General features: G+C 30.5%; 1 protein-coding gene across 3 annotated transcripts; it reads left to right on the top strand.

The window, feature by feature from the left end:
- The first annotated feature begins 164 nt into the window (after window positions 1–164).
- LOC141460227 (cathepsin F-like) lies at window positions 165–16356 on the top strand. 3 transcript variants are annotated; one of them, XM_074140045.1, is made up of 19 exons: window positions 165–487; window positions 892–1017; window positions 1603–1760; window positions 2602–2749; window positions 3610–3777; window positions 3926–4096; window positions 4201–4308; window positions 6423–6533; window positions 6605–6748; window positions 7293–7394; window positions 7494–7583; window positions 9962–9991; window positions 10062–10275; window positions 10410–10552; window positions 11558–11654; window positions 11972–12237; window positions 12447–12540; window positions 14011–14084; window positions 15937–16356. In XM_074140045.1, exons 1-19 carry the CDS (start codon window positions 413–415, stop codon window positions 16006–16008), a joined length of 2391 nt encoding a protein of 796 aa, XP_073996146.1. In that variant the 5' UTR covers window positions 165–412; the 3' UTR covers window positions 16009–16356. The 3 variants fall into 3 exon arrangements, with proteins under 3 accessions (XP_073996146.1, XP_073996147.1, XP_073996145.1); XM_074140044.1 differs by lacking the exon at window positions 14011–14084 and adding an exon at window positions 13883–13956 and having other exon boundaries at window positions 166–487; XM_074140046.1 differs by lacking the exons at window positions 9962–9991; window positions 14011–14084 and adding an exon at window positions 13883–13956.
- Window positions 16357–18348: the final 1992 nt, after the last annotated feature.

Below are 18348 nucleotides of genomic sequence, written 5' to 3'. Positions count from 1 at the left end.
TTACATCCACCATTTCTTCTCAAACTAAATCTTTCATTCCTTTGGGTTAAGCGTTATCAAATTTTATGACTAATTATGAAATTCAGCATATTATTTGTAAAGACAGTTTGTTCAAGATTTGAACAATTATCGATTATTTGACTCAGCTATTGTTTGGAGGTTACATGCAGGCTACCACTATTTTGTTAGGAGGCCACTTGATCTGTGGGTTAGCGGGTTACGTTTTGCGTATAGAGATAGGGGAAATACTTATTGGATCAGTTATCGCAAATGATCTTTAGAAGTGCTATGACGTTATGTTTATCGTGGATATAAATACCCGTTAATGTCAGTAAAAAAAAATAGTATTAATTTACTCTCTTCTATTTGCGTACTCGGTAATCTTTAAGAATACTACGCGTAATTCTTCAATATGAGATCTATTACATTTTTAAGATTTCAACTGATAGCTGTTTTGTTTATGTTTAATTCCTATGCTGATGCAAAGGTAAGGTTAATATAATGCTTTTATACAATGTTTGATAGTAATAAAACAGATGCTGGCATATCTTTTGAGGTTTTTTTAAGAATAATATTTTAAAGAACTATTACCTAGAAGGAGAAATTAGTTAACAAAGTAGTTGCTCATTCCATCAAATAGTAATAATATTAATGCCTATTGTTTATTATTTCAAGGTTACAGCTTTTAATGTTTAATTAGATGACGTTAAAGTGTTAATTGTAGAAACTATATGCTTTTTACAGTTAAGTGCCTCGATAATTTACTCGTGATAACTCTAGCTATACTTTTGTTGAAGAGGAAATTTCCTCTTCTTATAATTCTATAGTACTGAGATTGTGAATAGAGTGTAATGGCTTGTAGTGAAGCTACTAAGTAGTTAATTTTTTTAGAACTGCGTTGGATGTCCAGTGGATGCTGATGTTAATAGTCCTGAAATAAAGAAACACTTGGAAAAGGTGTTGGTAGCTCAAAATGAAGACTGTGATATAGTGAAGGTCATCAGTGCACAAACTCAGGTCCGTATTAATTTATTTTCAAGAAAATTGTTTAATTTCTGGTGGTCTGATTTATGATTCAATATTAGATTTAGTTATCACTTTTTAAAAATCAGACTTTGTTTATATCATTATGAATTTGTTTTAATGTTTCTATAACTTAATGAATAAGTGTAATTACTATAGGAGCGGTGATAAGAAGGTAAGTTTTCGAGACGACCCAGAATTTTATTTGAAAAGATGCCTTTTGTTGTCTTTGATTACTCAAGATTGTATCATAGTAGCGAGATTTATCTATTATCTCATATATGAACCTTCTTACTTACTCAAGGGCTATAACGGTCCATGAAGGACCCGAGCCTCAGCCAATACAGTTCTCCACCTATCTCTATTTCTTGCCGACTTCTCCATCTCTGCTGACCAAGGGCTTCTAAAATGAACCCTTCTACAAAAAAGTAAAAAGAAGAAGATACAAAAAGAAAGTATTCTGATGAAAAAAAAACCATTCTACTACCGTAATTTCTAATTTTTTAGTATAATAAGTGAATTACCTGAATGTTATTAAATTCATTAATAAATTGTTAAAAAATAAATTTCACTTTACAGATCATAAGTGGAGTCAGGTACAAGGTTTATTTCGAAGTTAAAGATCGCAGAACAAATCAACTGAAATTCTGCAGTACATCTTTTGTGAGCCAAGTTTGGATTTCCCCAGAACCTCAAATGGAATATTTCAACTGTAAGCTGCAAGGGCGCGATAACAGGTTGGGCCTCAAACCAACATAAAATTATTTACTTTTCATTAGCGGCGAAGCAGCCTAAACCTAATGTAGCATTTTCAAAAACACGAATTTAGGAACTTTATTATAATATTACTGATATTTATGTGAATAACTTTTAATTAGAATTGAAATATTGTATTGAAGCAAGGATTTTTGAATTAAAAAAATTCAAATAAAAAATGTAATGTATTCTTGGAGAATACAGGCTAATTTTGCATCATTTATATTAATATTAATTTAATTTTCATCAAATAAGTTTAAAATAATTCATTTGGGGTTTAGAAACATTTAGAATTTTTTTTTTTTTTTTTGAAAAAAGATAGTCATAATCAAAAGGAGTATTTTAAAAAATATTAAAATTGTATTGTAACATGATGGCATTAAAAAATAACTTTTCAGTATTCAGTTACAATTATGGCATGATTTTTTAACAATTTATCGCTTTTATACATAATTACTTTTTGAAGAATAATATAAATAATAATCCTTCCCAAGACACAGAAATAAAATATGTTTAGGCTACAAACTACTATTTTTGAAATTTGTATATTTAATATTGTAGAAGATCCTTGTACTGTTAGGCTCGTTGACTACCTAATTTTGAATAGATAAAAAATAAAAATTGATCGACAATATGAATTTTCAACTAACCTGATTAAGTTTGTAATTTTATCACAAATGGATTACTTTTTTTTCAGTTCTTACTAAAATGTAAGAAATAAAAAACAAAACAATTCTTAGTTCTAAATTACTTTATATAAATTAATAGTAACTAAAGGTATACTGGATACAACTGCAAGTAACAATGCTTTCGTGTTCTCAGACAACTACTTGCAACTTTGAAAGAAGTGGAAGCGAATGAAAAAGAATTAGTTACTCAATTAGCTGACTTAGCTGTCAAGACTTTAGATGATATTGACACTGATAATTATAAAAGAGTCGTTGCTGAAGTTTTGGATGCTAAAAAGCAAGTAAGTAACTACTAAGTTCTAGTAAATTTTTTACACTTTTTGTCCACATAAAGTCATATTGCAAATTTTCTATTATGAGTTTTCTCCAGATAAAGAGGATTTTGAGATATCTGAACATTGATTTCTATCGATTGATCTATGTACATATGTTGTGGCTAACTGATGATATGAACGGTTGTTACAAAAACAGAAAATTAAGAAAATTTAAAATTGCTATTTCGTTTAAGTGTCAGTAGGGATCACGAAATAAGATTCTGGGCTAAATTGTAATTCAGAAGAACAACTATACTGTTACACTTTTTAATTTTGGAAATTTTTCAAAAATGATACCATTTTCCTTAAACTTGAACTTTCTATTTACTTCTAGTGGAGAGTAGGATTTTACCCCAAAGCCATTTCAGTGTATCAAAACTTTAATATTATCGTGAATGAATGAATTATTAAAACGTGAAGTTTGAAGTAATTAGACTGGAATTTTTTTTCACTTAAATCACTCAGCTGATTTCCTAAATACGAACTATTCGAAAATTTATAATTTTTGTTTAAGACTTTTTCCGTTCATTAATTAAGGAGGGTTCCGAACAGATTTTTCTATGAATTTCTAGATTAATAGTAGACCGAGAATTAAATATGTGGCTAAGTATTGAATTCTTAAGAAGAACATCCGATTGGAAGGGTGAATGTACAATATATATTATATCATGGATCATCACGCGACCTTCTAAAGTGTTATTGAATCCATTATTAAGCCTGCTAATTTTTTAGTGAATTGGAACATTGGGAATTGAAGTTAGAGGAGTTACACGTGTTATTTTTTAAATTATTGAAGCAATATTAAATTTATTTTTTTCCATGGTTAGTTGGTGAATGGAATAATGTACCATCTGAAGTTGCGAGTTAAGATTACTTCTTGTAGCGAAGATAGAAAGGTTTCGGCAGATTGTGAACAAGAAGAATCTCACTCTCAAGAAATTTGTAAAGTTCAGATCCACAGATCATTTGCTGACAGTTCACCGTTAAATGCCAAGGTATTCCATTTTCAACGTATTTTCATTTTAATATTAATTCTTTAGAACCCATTAAATTATGCTTCATAAAACATTTTCGGTATTGTTTTAAAAATGTTGAAAAACTGCAACCAAAATTTAATAGACTATAACTTTTTTACTTTTTTAGGTGGTCAGTTCTGAATGTGATCATAATATTTTACTAGGTGAACCAAAAGAAGCATCAGTAGAATCAGAAGAAATTAAGGCGGCTGCAAATTTCGCTGCAGAACGAATAGACCAAATGTCAAATTCCATATATAAACAAATACTAGTTCGCATTCTTGAGGCCACTTCTCAAGTATGTCCTTCTTTACTTTTTGTTTGTTTACAGCTAGTAATTAATTTATTTGTTAATAATTAGTAACTTTTTAAAAATAAGTTAAAAAAACATAAAAATTATAGGTAGCCGCTGGAATTAAGATGGACTTAAAATTAGAATTAGGAAATACTGAATGTATGAAGAATATGGATAAAAAAGCAAACTGTGAAGTTGTTTCAGAGAATGCTGAAGTAAGAACAATAACTTTTGATTTTTTCATGGTATTTAAGTTAGAATTAAGAATTACGATGTACGTTTATGCAAGATTTATCTGTCTTATTGTCAGAAGCATACATATAATACATACGTCTCCATATGTTCCCTTCCTGGGTGACTTTCCTCCTCTAGTCCAAGCCAAACTTAGTTTGCAAGTATGACCAACTAGACGTTCTTTCCTCAGTTATTTTCTATTTCCTTATAAAGAAACCTAGAGCTTGCGAATGCAGTTGATCACATTAATCATGAAAAATTTGAGTACTAGTAAAATACTGACTAGCTAAGCGTAGTTTACTCAAATCTGTCTTCAAGGAAAGAAAATCTATGAGTAAGATTTTCGAATGATTAGGCTAAAAATATAGATGTAATTCAAATGTCAGATTTGATTTTGACTAAAATTAATGTTAGAGTTTTCAGATTTATGATAAAAAATACTAACAAGATTGTTTATCTTTATTATTTTAACTATAATCAGTGGTATTTCTCGTAGAACTGGTCCATTTTTCTTTGGATGTGTCAACGTAGGTGCTATTTTCCTTATCTTGCTGCACTTAATTTTCATGCAGTAGAATTTGTCGCACTTTTCTTGAGACATCAAGAAGAAACATTTTCTAATCATCTCTGAAAATATCACTTTTATCACTCTTGTACAGCTCTCCGAAATCTACTGACCGAAATAACCATTAACTTCCTTAAGCCATACTTCTTCAATTCAAAACCACGTTCTTAATAATTTTCCCCATTTTTTAAATATTTTATCAGTTATTTGGTAAATCTTATTTCCCAAGTTTAGTATTCAAATATAAGGTTTGTTATTTGAAATTTCCCTGTCAATGATCATCTGAGTATCCCAATAAATGCTGACACTATCTTTCCAAAGAAACTCTGGAGGCTTATACTTATAAGAAGAAGTGCATTCTTCAAGGTCAAAGAAATGAGCTTGGCGTCGTTATGTCTACTCAAGTAATCCTTCGGGAGCTAACACAAAGCATCATACCGTGATATGCTGTATTCTCTCTTTGAACAAATATTTGTGTGCTTTCTACAGGCTCTCGTGAATTTACCTGGTTCTTTATAATTAGTATAAACCCTTCTGGAAATGTAAGTGCAAAGATGTAATCACTTGGTGGGCGGATCAAGATCGTTACTGCCGGATGTAAGCTGTTTTTTTTTTTTTTTTTTTTTTTTTTTTTTTTTTTTTTTTTTATAAAAAAACGACTGTACAACAGCTTTTGGGCCCGTTCATTTTTTAATCAATCGCGCTACTGACATTTAATCGTGTGATGGCCTATGAATTCAAGGCAGTATAATTCCTATCCGACTGGCAGATCGCTTGTATGAGTGGAAACTCATGATTATGTTGAAAGAAAGCTCTCAAAGGACCTTCTGGCATTTTGCAGAGATTCTCTAAGAGACCTCTTCCTTTTATCCCCGGGAAGGTATAATCTAACCAAGAATCTCTACCATGGTGCGTTCGATCGGATAATATCTTAGCCTATACGGAACGATCAGTTGTGTTTTCATCCTGGAAAAACTGTATTTCAGAACCCAAAACTGTATTTACGGGAAAGTATCATTCAAGAACTAATTGGTTTTACACCAATTTTAACCGTTAAGCTAGTTTCTTGCACAGATTAATTCTGCTTTTAAGCCTGATTGGGTACCTTCCCCTTTGCTATTTTTAAAATCTGTTTCATACCTGAAAATATATCCGATCAGATGATTGGAGATCCAAGTTGCTGAATCGCGCTTCATAGAGTAGGGATTTCTCCAATATCAATAACTGCTTTTCAGTTTTTTTGTGGAGAACTGAATAATTTTTGTCGCCTGGCGCCTTTTTCCTGCACTTTCGGCACTCGATGCAAACACTCTTTCCATTACAGGTTTGTGGAAAAGGAAATCTAAAGACAAGCAATTATAATCAGCGTGGAAGTCAAGTACGCTAACCATTCAGCTTATCCTTTTAATTTATTATTATTTTTTTTGGCGCGTCTATTTCAAAGGTCACTAACCCCACCTTCTCTATTATTAATATCAACTACTTTATTTTGTAAACATCTAAATCAAACTGTAAAAATCTTTCTTTTAGAAAATGATTTGCCGTGTTTCTGTTTGGAGCCAACCATGGAAACAAAGCAGTGGAAAATCCCATTTAAAGCTTTCTAAATTCTACTGTGGTCCATTCTATAGAACGAAACGGGTAATATCTTTTTTCTAATAATATTTATTTTATTTATTATTTCAGTACATTAAGTCGAAATTACTTTTTAGTCTCTTGTTGGTGGAGAATCAAGTTTGGACACGAATGATAAGAGAGTTACTGATCTTACCGATTATGTTGAAGATGAGCTGACAAACAGATCTAATTCTCAGTATACTAAGACGATTGTTAAAGTTCTGAACGCAACCGTGCAGGTACATTTCCTTGTGACATTGATTCCAAAAGAACTGTTTATGCTACAATAGAAATAATATTTATTTATGAGGAAAGAAATTGTTATTGCTGAATATATTTTAGTGCCATCTAATAATAGAAACTTAAATTTAATAAATGGCTTGTTATAAAAAATACGCATGGGTGAATAGCATATCTCAGGAACGTCAGATCCTAATAAAGGGTCCTATGAATTCTATATATTCTTTACTAACACAGAAATAAAGAATAAAAGTTTTCTTGATTCTGTCCGGTTTTAGAATTTTGATTAATCTGAGTTTTGCAGCGCCAGGGTCTGATTAAACTCAATCTAATAAAAGCGCGATTTCACTCTGTTTTTGTAAGTTTTGAAATATATATCACGTCTTTATAAAACTGCACTAAAGTAGTAAGTTTCATTTAATGTATATAATTTATATTTTTAATATATATATTTATTTTGTCAAATAAAATTATTTCTTAAAATAAAGTAGTGAGAGAATGTAAAAAAAAAAAAAAAATCATTCAATGCCGTTTTATTCGCAGGTTGTGTCCGGAAAATTGACAAGACTTACTGTAGAAGTGACTGACACAAATTGCTTAAAAAGCGAGAACAAACTAAAATCACTTTGTTCAGCAAGTAATCAGGTTTGGATAATAAACATAATTTTTTGTGCTTGACGCGATTTTTTTAAATATTTTATGCGTTTATGAAGTTTTGTATTTTATTTAATTTGATTTTTTCAGGGACAACAGTTGTGTACAGTAGCTATTTGGGAAAGACCATGGTTAAATCAAAAGGAAATCACCCAAAGCGAATGCCATTCTACTCAAAATGTAGGAGCTTAAGTCATTTTCTGGGTAAAGTAATTGCAAAATAAAAAAAAGAGTAGCCCTTCCTAGTTTTTCAGATTTTATATTTTTTTTCTTCTACGCATTAACCTTACTACTTTCTATGCATTAAAACATTATTCGTATGAATTGGAATTAATCCTTCCTAAAGGTTGAGGTTGTGGAAGTAAAAATTGTTTTTTTGTTGTTTTTTTTATTTATCTTATCTTAATTCAAACTCATTAAAAAATATTAAAGTCATCTGTTAAAACTAGGTGCACCTTTCTTGCCCCTTGTTTTTAAGCAATATATTTTCAGCTTGTTTATTTTGTGTTTTGTAAGCAATCAAAAGGCACTAAATTTTGAATGTATTAAAACTCTTTCAGGTTAATGCTGTACATTATTATTGGGTAGTTTACTTCGTTTCTTAATTTCTTTCTTCTTCGCTTCATTTAAGTTGCCTTTCAAGAAAAAAAACTTGAATTTTTAGGCAAAAGTTCAAAAGCATGCCAATTTCATTATGGAAGTAATTTTAGATATTCTTTATGTATCTTCACTTTACAACTCTATTGCCCTTTATGATTCAAGACAAGGATTTTTCGGATATTTCTCACTCACTCTCTCTCTCACCCCTCACTCCCACTCCCTCTGTCCCAATATATACTCATAAAATACATAACTCTTTCGATATATGATTTTTTTCGCACAATAAGTAATTGCCACAATCCCGCTTGGAAATCTGTAACATACTTGCCCAGGCTCATCCTAATATGAATTAAGGCCTCCTGTAAGACTGTTATAAATACTAGCTTGAATGTCATCACAGTCTTGGTACCGTCGGTATTTACAAGACGCTTATTAACTTTAGATCTTACAATGATGCTTCAAATTTCCTTCATGATCAACGTGATAAAATCCTAAATAGGCTATAGATCTTTTTTTAAAATATGTGTGCCTAGCAATTATGAGAAATACAAGTGAGAGAAGTGTCAAAATGAAAACTACAACCATCAAAAAATTGCCCAGAGAACAGTATCATAAAAAACAAAACAAAAAATCTATAAAGAACAACAAAATATAAATTCTATGTGAAAACTAAAGAAAAACAAGGTTATGTAAAAACCGAACTTGAGGTAAGTGTAATAATAAACTGATTTATTAGAATGTTGAAAAAAAAAACTGAAAAAATATCATAAACGAGAAGTCGGATGGGTTCAAAGATGTTGAGAAAGTAGGTGACTTCTAAGAACACAAAGAGAAGATTTTAAACTTGTCCTGATTTATGAGAAGTATTAGAAATTTAAAATGTTGAAATTTGTGAAATTAGAAAGTAAAAAGCGGCTAAGAAAACAGAAAATAGAAACAATTCAAATTGATCTTAAGGAAGTTCTTAGCGTCGATGCAATTCATTAAGGAAAAAAAAAAACATTTTACTAGACAACCAAATCAGTTTAATTTAACTTGAGTTTGGAGTATAACGTATATTTAGTAAGATATCCATAATATCCTGTATAATATCCATATTGTGAACGTGGAAAGTTAGGACAACTTTGTAAGATAATATAAAAAATATAATGAAGTGCCTCTGGGAAATCCATTATTATACTTTCGTATAATATTTTTGTAAGGGTTAATAAGTTTTATAAATTCTGAGTTGAGTAAGAACTGTTCAAAATAGAATAAAAAATCGGAAACATATATGATTTTACCACTAGTAATGTGCAAAGTAAAGCAATGGTTGAATAGGAAGTGTCTTTCAGACAGATATTGCAAATGACAAAATATGTAGGTTAGATTTTTATTCAAGTCAAACATAAGTGGAAATAACGATAATACAGGTGGAATCTGATAATACAGATTAATTAATGATATGACGTTTACAGTCTGGTGAATTTTCGTTTCCGTTAATTTGATTTCCAATTTACAGACTAGTATTATAGGGAATTTTTGAAGTTTACCATAGTGTTTTGGACTATTTTGGAGGCAGACAATACATTCTGAATTTCTAAATGACTAGTACTGTCTGCATTCATAGTAATCTATTTCAATAAAATATTCTGGCCTAAATGCATAAAATTTTATTAAAAAAATACCTTTTTTTAACCCTGCTTATCGTCGTCAAATAATCAATCTTTTAAAAAATTAAAGTTTTTATAGTTTTGTTTAAAGTATTAATCTTATATTAAGTAAAATGTAAATGGTTAACATAAATTTGAGTTAGTAAGTACCCCTAAATTTTAATGCATGGCTGTTTCAAAAAATAACCTTAATAGCAGAAACTAACTCAATATAAAATATATTTTGACTTCTAATTAAAAAAAAAATCTGGTCAAAATAAAAATATATTGGCTACATTTTGATACACTAGCTCTTCATTTTTCCAGAATGATGCGAAACCACTTCGACGAAAGAGGGTAAGATTTTCCAGAATATTTTAAGGGAATAGTTTTTAAATTTTACCATTTAATAATATATTTTTAACAGATGACTGCAGAAATTCTAGGTCTGGATGGAACCAAAGAAGAGGTAAAAAGCTTTATTAACTTTATGCAAAGAGAAGATAAAGATTACAAGAGCCCTGCAGAGACTGCTAGAAGATTCAGAATATTCAGAGCTAATATGAAGAAAGCAGCATTTTTACAAAAACATGAACAAGGAACTGCAACTTATGGTGCTTCCATGTTTGCTGATCTTACGAGTTAGTTTTCCGGATGATATTTTCAAAATGTATCAACTTATTTGTTATTTTTAATTATAACTAATCTTCTAAATTGTTAACTGATTCAGTAAATATTTATTTCCAACAATTATATATAACTTATTATGTTACAGCTGAAGAATTCAAGAAATACTTAGGTTTTAAAGTTAACCCCGAACAAAGTATACATCGCAAAATGGCTATAATTCCAAATATTACTTTGCCAAAAGAATTTGATTGGAGAAATTATAATGTAGTGACAACCGTTAAGAATCAGGTTTGTCATGGCAGAACTTTAAAAGTTTCTTTAAAGTGCATATTGATATTGAAATAACAATCGTCGTTGACAAAATTGAGTGACAGTGCACTTTATCATTAACGATTTTTGGGGAATATTGAGGTGCGGTCAATCAATTAATTCAATCACAAATTTTGTTTCTTCATACCAACTTTTTGACAAAGTATAAAAGTGTTTATACTTTTAATATACTTTTTGAATTGTTTGAATCTATTGGTTGACTACACCTCAATATTCCCCATAAATCATCAATTAAAAACTGTCGAATACCAAAACTATCATTGTCATTAACTCTGCCTACACATAACATTTTCACCAAAGCACAAATTTTTGGTCATCGGTAATAAAGAGTACCTGCAAAATATTGCTGGAAAAGTATAATTTTCGTGATGTAACTATTGAAAATTGACTGCTCGTAGCGCCAATTGCTGCAACAAATTTCCTAAAAGTAAAAATGCATAACTCTTCAGCATAAACAAATACATTTAGGTATGAGGAAAATAACAGAAAAAGGAATCAATCAAATTGACCATGTCATCAATGTAGAATCCTTTCAGGTCTTTTCCGTTTGATGGTTAGTGGATATGATTTTCCGCAAAGCATCTGCATCAAATTGGCCTTGTTAAAAGTCCCTTTTTATCCTCTTTGCGTTTTCTAGATCATAAATCTAGTATATGTTGTACTTAACCGATACAATTTTGTGTTTATTCCTTTAGAACGTTGAAGAAACCTTGAAAATTGAGTTCATTTCTATAGAATCCAAAATACTGAACTTATTTATATTGATTTAATCTGAAACGTTTTTAATCAATAAAAATCAATAGTAAATGCTTATTCCGAAAATTGGTTTGCCTTACCTTCTGCTGATTCTGAACAAGGCTTCAGCATACGTATCTAATGGAAAAATGATTTGCAATGCAAAGAAAATCTGAACAGAAATCAGCACGTGATTGTATTGCAGTAAATAAATTTATTTTTATTTAGGGAATGTGCGGTTCTTGTTGGGCTTTTTCTGTTACTGGCAACATTGAAGGTTTATGGGCCCTTCAAAATAAGGAGCTGTTATCTTTATCAGAACAAGGTAATTTATGCTATACTTTAAAGAATCATATAATTTGTTTTTTTGATAAGGTAAGAGGTGATGCTTGTATGTTGGTATGTGGTACTGATTTCTATTCCCAGTCTTGGTCCTGGATTTTTTTTTTTAAGAAGTAAGAGAGTGCAAAAAGAAATTGTGTACACTTTTCCCGGTCAGAAAGCCCTTTCTACACCTACTTAGATTTATTCACCTCCCGAATATAAATAACTTAAAATTGATTCTTAATTTAGATGCTTATAAACTAGCCTTCTCAGATGGTCGATTAGAAACAAACACTAATAGATTTTTTTTTTTTTCAGAACTAGTAGACTGTGATACTTTTGATAAAGGTTGTTTGGGAGGTGATTTTGATACCGCATATCGTGCGATAGAATTCATTGGAGGTTTAGAAACAGAAACAGATTATCCATACAAAGGATGGTCTGATAGATGTCATTTCAACAAAAGTGAAATAAAAGTTTCTATATCTGGCGCTTACAATGTTTCCCATGATGAGGAAGACATAGCTAAATATCTTGTAGCTAATGGACCTATATCTGTAGCTGTAAATGCTAACGCTATGCAGGTAAGATTATGATTTGATAACATTGTTTTTTAATAAAATTTTGTTTTAAAACGAAGAAGGTATATCAGTTCTAAATTTAAAATGTCTTTCCTAGAATTCAATTTGAAGATTAAAATAAGTTTTTACTCCTTAGGTGTGATGAAACAGAATATACTTATATTTATTTCTCCAATTGATTAAAGCATTTATTTCCGCTTTCTTTCACTTAGTTCTACATGGGAGGTGTTTCTCATCCATTAAAATTTTTATGCAGCCCGAATAACCTGGATCATGCTGTACTTATAGTAGGATATGGTGTTCATCGTGAGTAACTTTTTGATCATGATCATTGTCTCTATTTTATTATGTATTATATGTGCCACATTTTTATTATTTATTTATATTTTTTATCTACTATACTTAAAGAAATGTGTATTAAAGTAAATAACATTTTGTATTTAATATTTTCCCCAATTGTTTTAGAAATTGTAACTGCATTTTTAAGTATTTACCTACAAAGAATAATTTAATGTATACTCTTTTTCCTGTAGAATAAATAGGAAACGGGGTGTTCCCTGTTTCCCAGAATTGCAGCCAAATGACGGTATACTGCCGACTCCTTATGGGAGAGCAAGAGTATGGGTAAGAGAAACCCTTTTGGGAAGGCCTTAGGATCTTTCCTAACTGTCTTTTTTGAGCAGTCCCCTACTCAGTTTTTAAGTGCCAAAGTCCACATATTGCAAAATAACGATTTCCTTTAAATACGTTCATAGGGTAAGAGGTAAGTGCGTTTACCATCTCTAGAAATTGATCCCTAAGTATTTGCTGCTGGAGTCTGAATGTAAGCTGTTTTGTGAAATATTTTGTTTACATCCTCTTCTATGAAGCTCTCCACCTTCTTGGTAATGCATTAAATGAATAAAATCTTCTAGACAGAAGAATTTTTCATGTTATACTTTCAAAATACATCAAATCTTTTAAAAAATTTTGTGTAATTTAAATTATTATGTTTCCATTTCTATGCCAAGAATAATTCCAAGCAGTGAAGGAATGTTAGGTATATCTTCATACTTCCATTTCCTCTAGAAGAGTAAAAAAGGGCGTTCTTTTTTATTTACATACTAAGTTTTAATCCATGGAATACAAAAGGGCATAAATTTTTCGGTCAAGAATTAATATTAACCAAAGATCGTGCACAATTTATATTCAAAATTTTACGCATAATTATGATAAAAAGTATACTTCATCACATTAATCATTTCATTACGCACATTGTAATATTAATAATCAACAAAATTGTAATGCCAGTTTAATGCTGGGTTTATGCCAATTTTGTTAAACTAAACAGCTGGTTTCTTGATATCTCTTTGATTCACAAACTTAATGATCCTTTGTTTACTCCAAGAAATCTTTTCTTTCCAAACTTTTAACTTCCTATCCTTTTTAAATGAGTTACGGGGGGTGTTGGAAATTATACGGTCCGTCCTCCTCACAGACATATTTCCTGCTTAGAATTTTTAAAGTAGAGTAATAAACGATGATTACAACATTTTTAAATTTTTGATGAAGATACGATAAATTGCTATTACAAGTTTATGTTGTAATATCCGATAATATAAAAAATTCATAGTCTGCTAACCAATAATGATTAAACTGTAAATTTCAGGAACAAGATTCACCCATAAGAACCTACCATATTGGTTAATAAAGAATAGTTGGGGAACACGATGGGGTAATAAGGTTAGTTGCGCCTTTATTTAAAAATTTTACTGCACCTACTTTTTTTTATTTCAGATTATCCAGTTTTCAAAAAAACACTACCTTTTTGGCTTATAAAAAATAGTTGGGGAGAAAAGTGGGGCGTACAGGTAAGTAGATGTTGTACAAGGAGGTAGTTTTCTGCTCAGGAAATTTTGTCCTAAGGCTGAGTTTTAATGCTATTGTACTTGTAACATTCAATATCATTCTTGTGTAATAATTTATTATTATTATTATTATTTTATTATTTGAAAGCGTAATAATTAAAAACACGATACAGTTAGTTATAATCGAGTGGTTGAAGGAGTAATTGTTTTATTTTTTAATTGGGAATTAGTAATATTTATCAATGAAAATACTGGGATGTAATAAATTATGACAGCTTCAATTAAAAAAATAAAAAAATATATCCCTGTTTTTTATAAATGTTCATCTTGCAGACCGTAGTGATTATTGTTGAAAGCCAGCTTTCTGTAACTCTGAAGGAATGAAAGTGGAAGTTTACATCCCCGTCATAGGCTGGGAGTGGTCAAGGGTAATAGTATTCATTATTGAGTGATCATCTGTTAGCTGTTAGGAATCATTTCATGATAGATATCCTTGGTATTTGAATCCATTCTTGATAGTTATTAATTTTTATCTCAAAAAATTGTGTCGGACAGAATTGGATAGAGCAAAGTTTGTAGCAGAATACGTGTAAAAGGAGTTCAATGCCTTCAAGTTTTTCTATTTTCTATTTAGTTCAAAGAGCTGTTACAGAAAATAATGTAATTGATAGAAAAAAATGCAAGGAAATCAAAGTTGGGTAATGTTTTTAAGATTTAAGGTGCGTCAACATCTGAGTTATTGAAGGGTCATCCGTTGGATTCGAACTCGGGATCTTCGCGTTGGAATCAAGTATTCGCTAACCACTCAGATAATCCTGGGTAGTTTTTTTTTAGTTGTACGCAGTTGCAATATCCATCAGGAATGTGGTAGAGAAGAATTTCTTTTTCATTTTGCCATAAAACGCGCACCCATAACTTTATTTCAAAATTGCTGTTTTGATTGTTACTTAAATTCCTCCTATTACCTAATTCAACATATTTTAATAAATCCACTTTTAATCATACGTCTCTGTTCTTTTACAGAAGAGCTGTCAGATTTTTCTATTACCGAAGAATATCCGGTTCAGATTCATATGACTATAGATAGCTACCGATGTCTTTAGGTATTACCAGTCCTGTAGTAAATGTACGACTTAACTCGTACTAAATGGGCACGACGACTTCTCTTTAGGCCTCACCAATGTCACCTGAACCTTATTCTACTACTTATTCTCTACTTTACTACTTATTACCGCTACTAATATTTTGAAACGCCCTGTCTGTCATCATTGATATCAAGAACATGTGATTTCACTTAGACCTCTAGCTCCAGTAGCAGTACACTGTCCTGTCCACTATTTAATTTATTGTAAGATGCTGAAATGGCTTTTTAAAAAATGCTCTTAGTTAACTGTATTTTAATGGATATACCTTTTGTAAGAAAAAAAATTCAGATTGCGTCAGCATCTAAGATAATTAGGTGCCATGAGGCTCTCACTGCACTGTTTGCCTCCGAACCGAATTCTCTCGCTTCAGTAAGCAGAAGAGGATCTTACGAAGAGAAAATCTTGGATTTTCCTCGTTATTTACAAGGCGTAATAAAATCACTTCAGAGACTAAAAATGATTATAATTTTAATATCAGACTTTTGAGTGCCATCCCGATCACGGAGACTATCGTCAAAATGGGGTTATGACCATCGCGGACTATGCGCCGGAGAAGAAAAAAAAATCAAACGTCACTAGAACTATTGAAGTCAGAAGTCTGTCATTTTTTATGCAACTCATTATTATAATCATTTTGTTAAATAATAACGGTTTCTATTAAAATAATTTTTAACCATTTTATTTATTTAATTACTCTAATTTTTCTTTAGGGTTACTACATGTTGTACAAAGGTGATGGAAGTTGCGGCGTGAATCAAATGCCAACCACTGCTGTTTTATAAGTCTTTCTATGATGCCTTAATCTTAATGAATTTTAATGAATAAGTAGTAACTATGTAATTGTGAAAATATTAATTCCAGTTAATAAAACTAAGTTAATGAGCCCATAATATAGCTCAAATACTCATTTTTAGTTTTAGATTTGTTTTTATATTAATTCGTTTAAATCAAGTGAATATTACCGTCCAAAATTTTAGATATTGGACAACCATACGGTCTACTTAAAAATTATTTTATTTTATTTTTGTAACCATTATTGTTAAAATTTCTTAATAATTCGCTCAGATTGTCTTTAACAAATCTTCATCTATATTTGTTTTATATATTAATAAAAACATTTGCAAATTTTACATTTTACTGTTGAGCAAATTTATTTAAATAACTAACTTCCCTCAAACCTTGTAATCAATATCTTGCTAAAACATTAGTTTATTGTTTTATTCTCATCTGACTTTTTTTTAGTTAAAAAGTTGTTTTAAAAGAATGGTGTAAGAGTGTGTGTGAAAAATAGAGTCAAATACGAAAAATCGCCGGGAACCGAAACTTTCCATTTTGATTTGATCCCTCAAGGAACTCTGTATTTTTTTATTGTATTTTTGTATCAACTGTAGTTTTAGCAGTAGTAGTTTAGTAGTCTTTAGGTTGATTTTTTAAATTTATTTTTTCGCGAAAGTGGCCCGAATGATTTTGTTGAAATTTGTTACTCTAATTGCTTATATATTGACGTATAACTTTTATTTGATATATTTTTGCTCGGTCCAAAATCCAATATGAATTTTGTAATGTTGTGGAGAAGATGGCTTCGTTTTTCTTTAAAGTATTTTGCTTGGTGCTGTAATTTATACATTTTAACCTTAGTTAAATGTGTTGATATCTCTAGTTTGAAGAAAATTTCTTAGCAGGAAATACTATTGTACTTTTTCGAATAAATTTTTTTATTCGTTTTCCTCGAAAGTGGCTCCTGAATTCTTCTAAACTTCCATTATTCAATACATTCACATTGATATTTAAATATTGGTTGTATCTTTTTGTTTGTGCAAGAGTCATTTTAGTATATTTAGTATAATTTTGGCAGATGTTTTAAAATTCAGAATTTACAGAAAATGTCAAAAAAGTCATGTGATGTCCACACCAGATATTTTCTCTTTTTTATATGCTTTTCAAGTAAGTTGCTGACTTTCGATTTAGATTTTACTAGAAATACACATTTTTAATTCCATTTATAAGCTTCACTGTAACAGACATAGGGAAAGTTGCTATCTGCCCTATTGCTATTGCGCCTGATGCTGTTTGTGCCAATCTTCCAAGTACTTTCAATTACACGCTTCAAGTTTATAACGCCTGAGAACTTCTTTACTTAGTTTCTTAAAGATGTTGAACACAGTTTGACTGGTTTGTACCTCTTATGGTAGCACTAAGTTTATTAATTAGGAGTGAACTCAATTCAAAATGCTATCTTCTTCAACATTGCTCACATAACTTGAGTTGCCTCAATATTTCAGATCGGCCAAAAATAAGGGAATGATTTGATCAAGAGATACTTGAAATTAATTTGTACAGGCATTTGCATTTCTTATAAATAAAAGCAAGTAAGAATTGATCTCACGTTAATTTCGTTTGATTAAAAATTTTAAGATGGTTTTGAAAAGAAAATTTTGTTTATTCATTTTCTAAAATGTGGTTTTCAAATTTTTATTCCTTTATTTCTTTTCTAGTGTAAGTACCCAAACTCAATTTTTCATGGCACAGTTGATAGACGTCTCAGCTGTATTCTAATAAGGCAAAGGTGGGGATGTTTGCCAGGAAGTGCACTCCAGCATTTACATTTCCTTAATCCCCACGTGGTTTGAGATCTACAGAAAAAGAGATAACATCCACTTTTTCAATCTCAGACAAAACTGTACTAGAACTATCAAATAGATATTGTCTGTAGACCGAATATTTAGAATAACTAAGCATAGATTCATAGTCTATCAGAAGCTCCCCAAGGAATGAGAACTGAGTTCTGCCAGAAGGTTCAATTTGAACTGGCAGCCACAGAACTCTCAATAAGACGTTTAAACAGCCTATCCTCTTTTTCTTCATTTCCAGTATTTTACCTTATAGTATACTACAGCCTAAGCTATTTTACCGTCACCAACAGAGAGTCAGTGACGTAATCTATCGTGGGTGTCCCTCCTTTATCACTCAAATTCAACAAAATATCTTGCATAAGCCCGATTATTCAGCGAGGTAGCATTAAATTCAGTAAAACCTCCAAAATGTGGCTCATTTCTTTCTGTGTTAAGAATGATAAATTATATTTCTAATAAAATGAACGATTCATTTGGAAGGATTTATTC

The sequence above is a fragment of the Rhodnius prolixus genome, unplaced genomic scaffold (assembly GCF_049639745.1).
Source record: "Rhodnius prolixus isolate KJV_2025 unplaced genomic scaffold, Rpr scaffold_6, whole genome shotgun sequence".
In the NCBI taxonomy this organism is placed as follows: Eukaryota; Metazoa; Arthropoda; class Insecta; order Hemiptera; family Reduviidae; genus Rhodnius; species Rhodnius prolixus.
The sequence above is the reverse complement of the archived record's forward strand: the minus strand, read 5'-3'. Positions and strand labels throughout refer to the sequence as shown.

What these genes read in the sequence shown, in the direction of transcription:
- LOC141460227 (XM_074140045.1), top strand. Translation starts at nt 413, where the DNA reads ATGAGATCTATTACATTTTTAAGATTTCAACTGATAGCTGTTTTGTTT. An exon ending in GTTCACCGTTAAATGCCAAG is followed by an intron (nt 3,778 to 3,925) that starts GTATTCCATTTT and finishes TTACTTTTTTAG; the next exon opens with GTGGTCAGTTCTGAATGTGA. An exon ending in GAGAAAAGTGGGGCGTACAG is followed by an intron (nt 14,085 to 15,936) that starts GTAAGTAGATGT and finishes ATTTTTCTTTAG; the next exon opens with GGTTACTACATGTTGTACAA.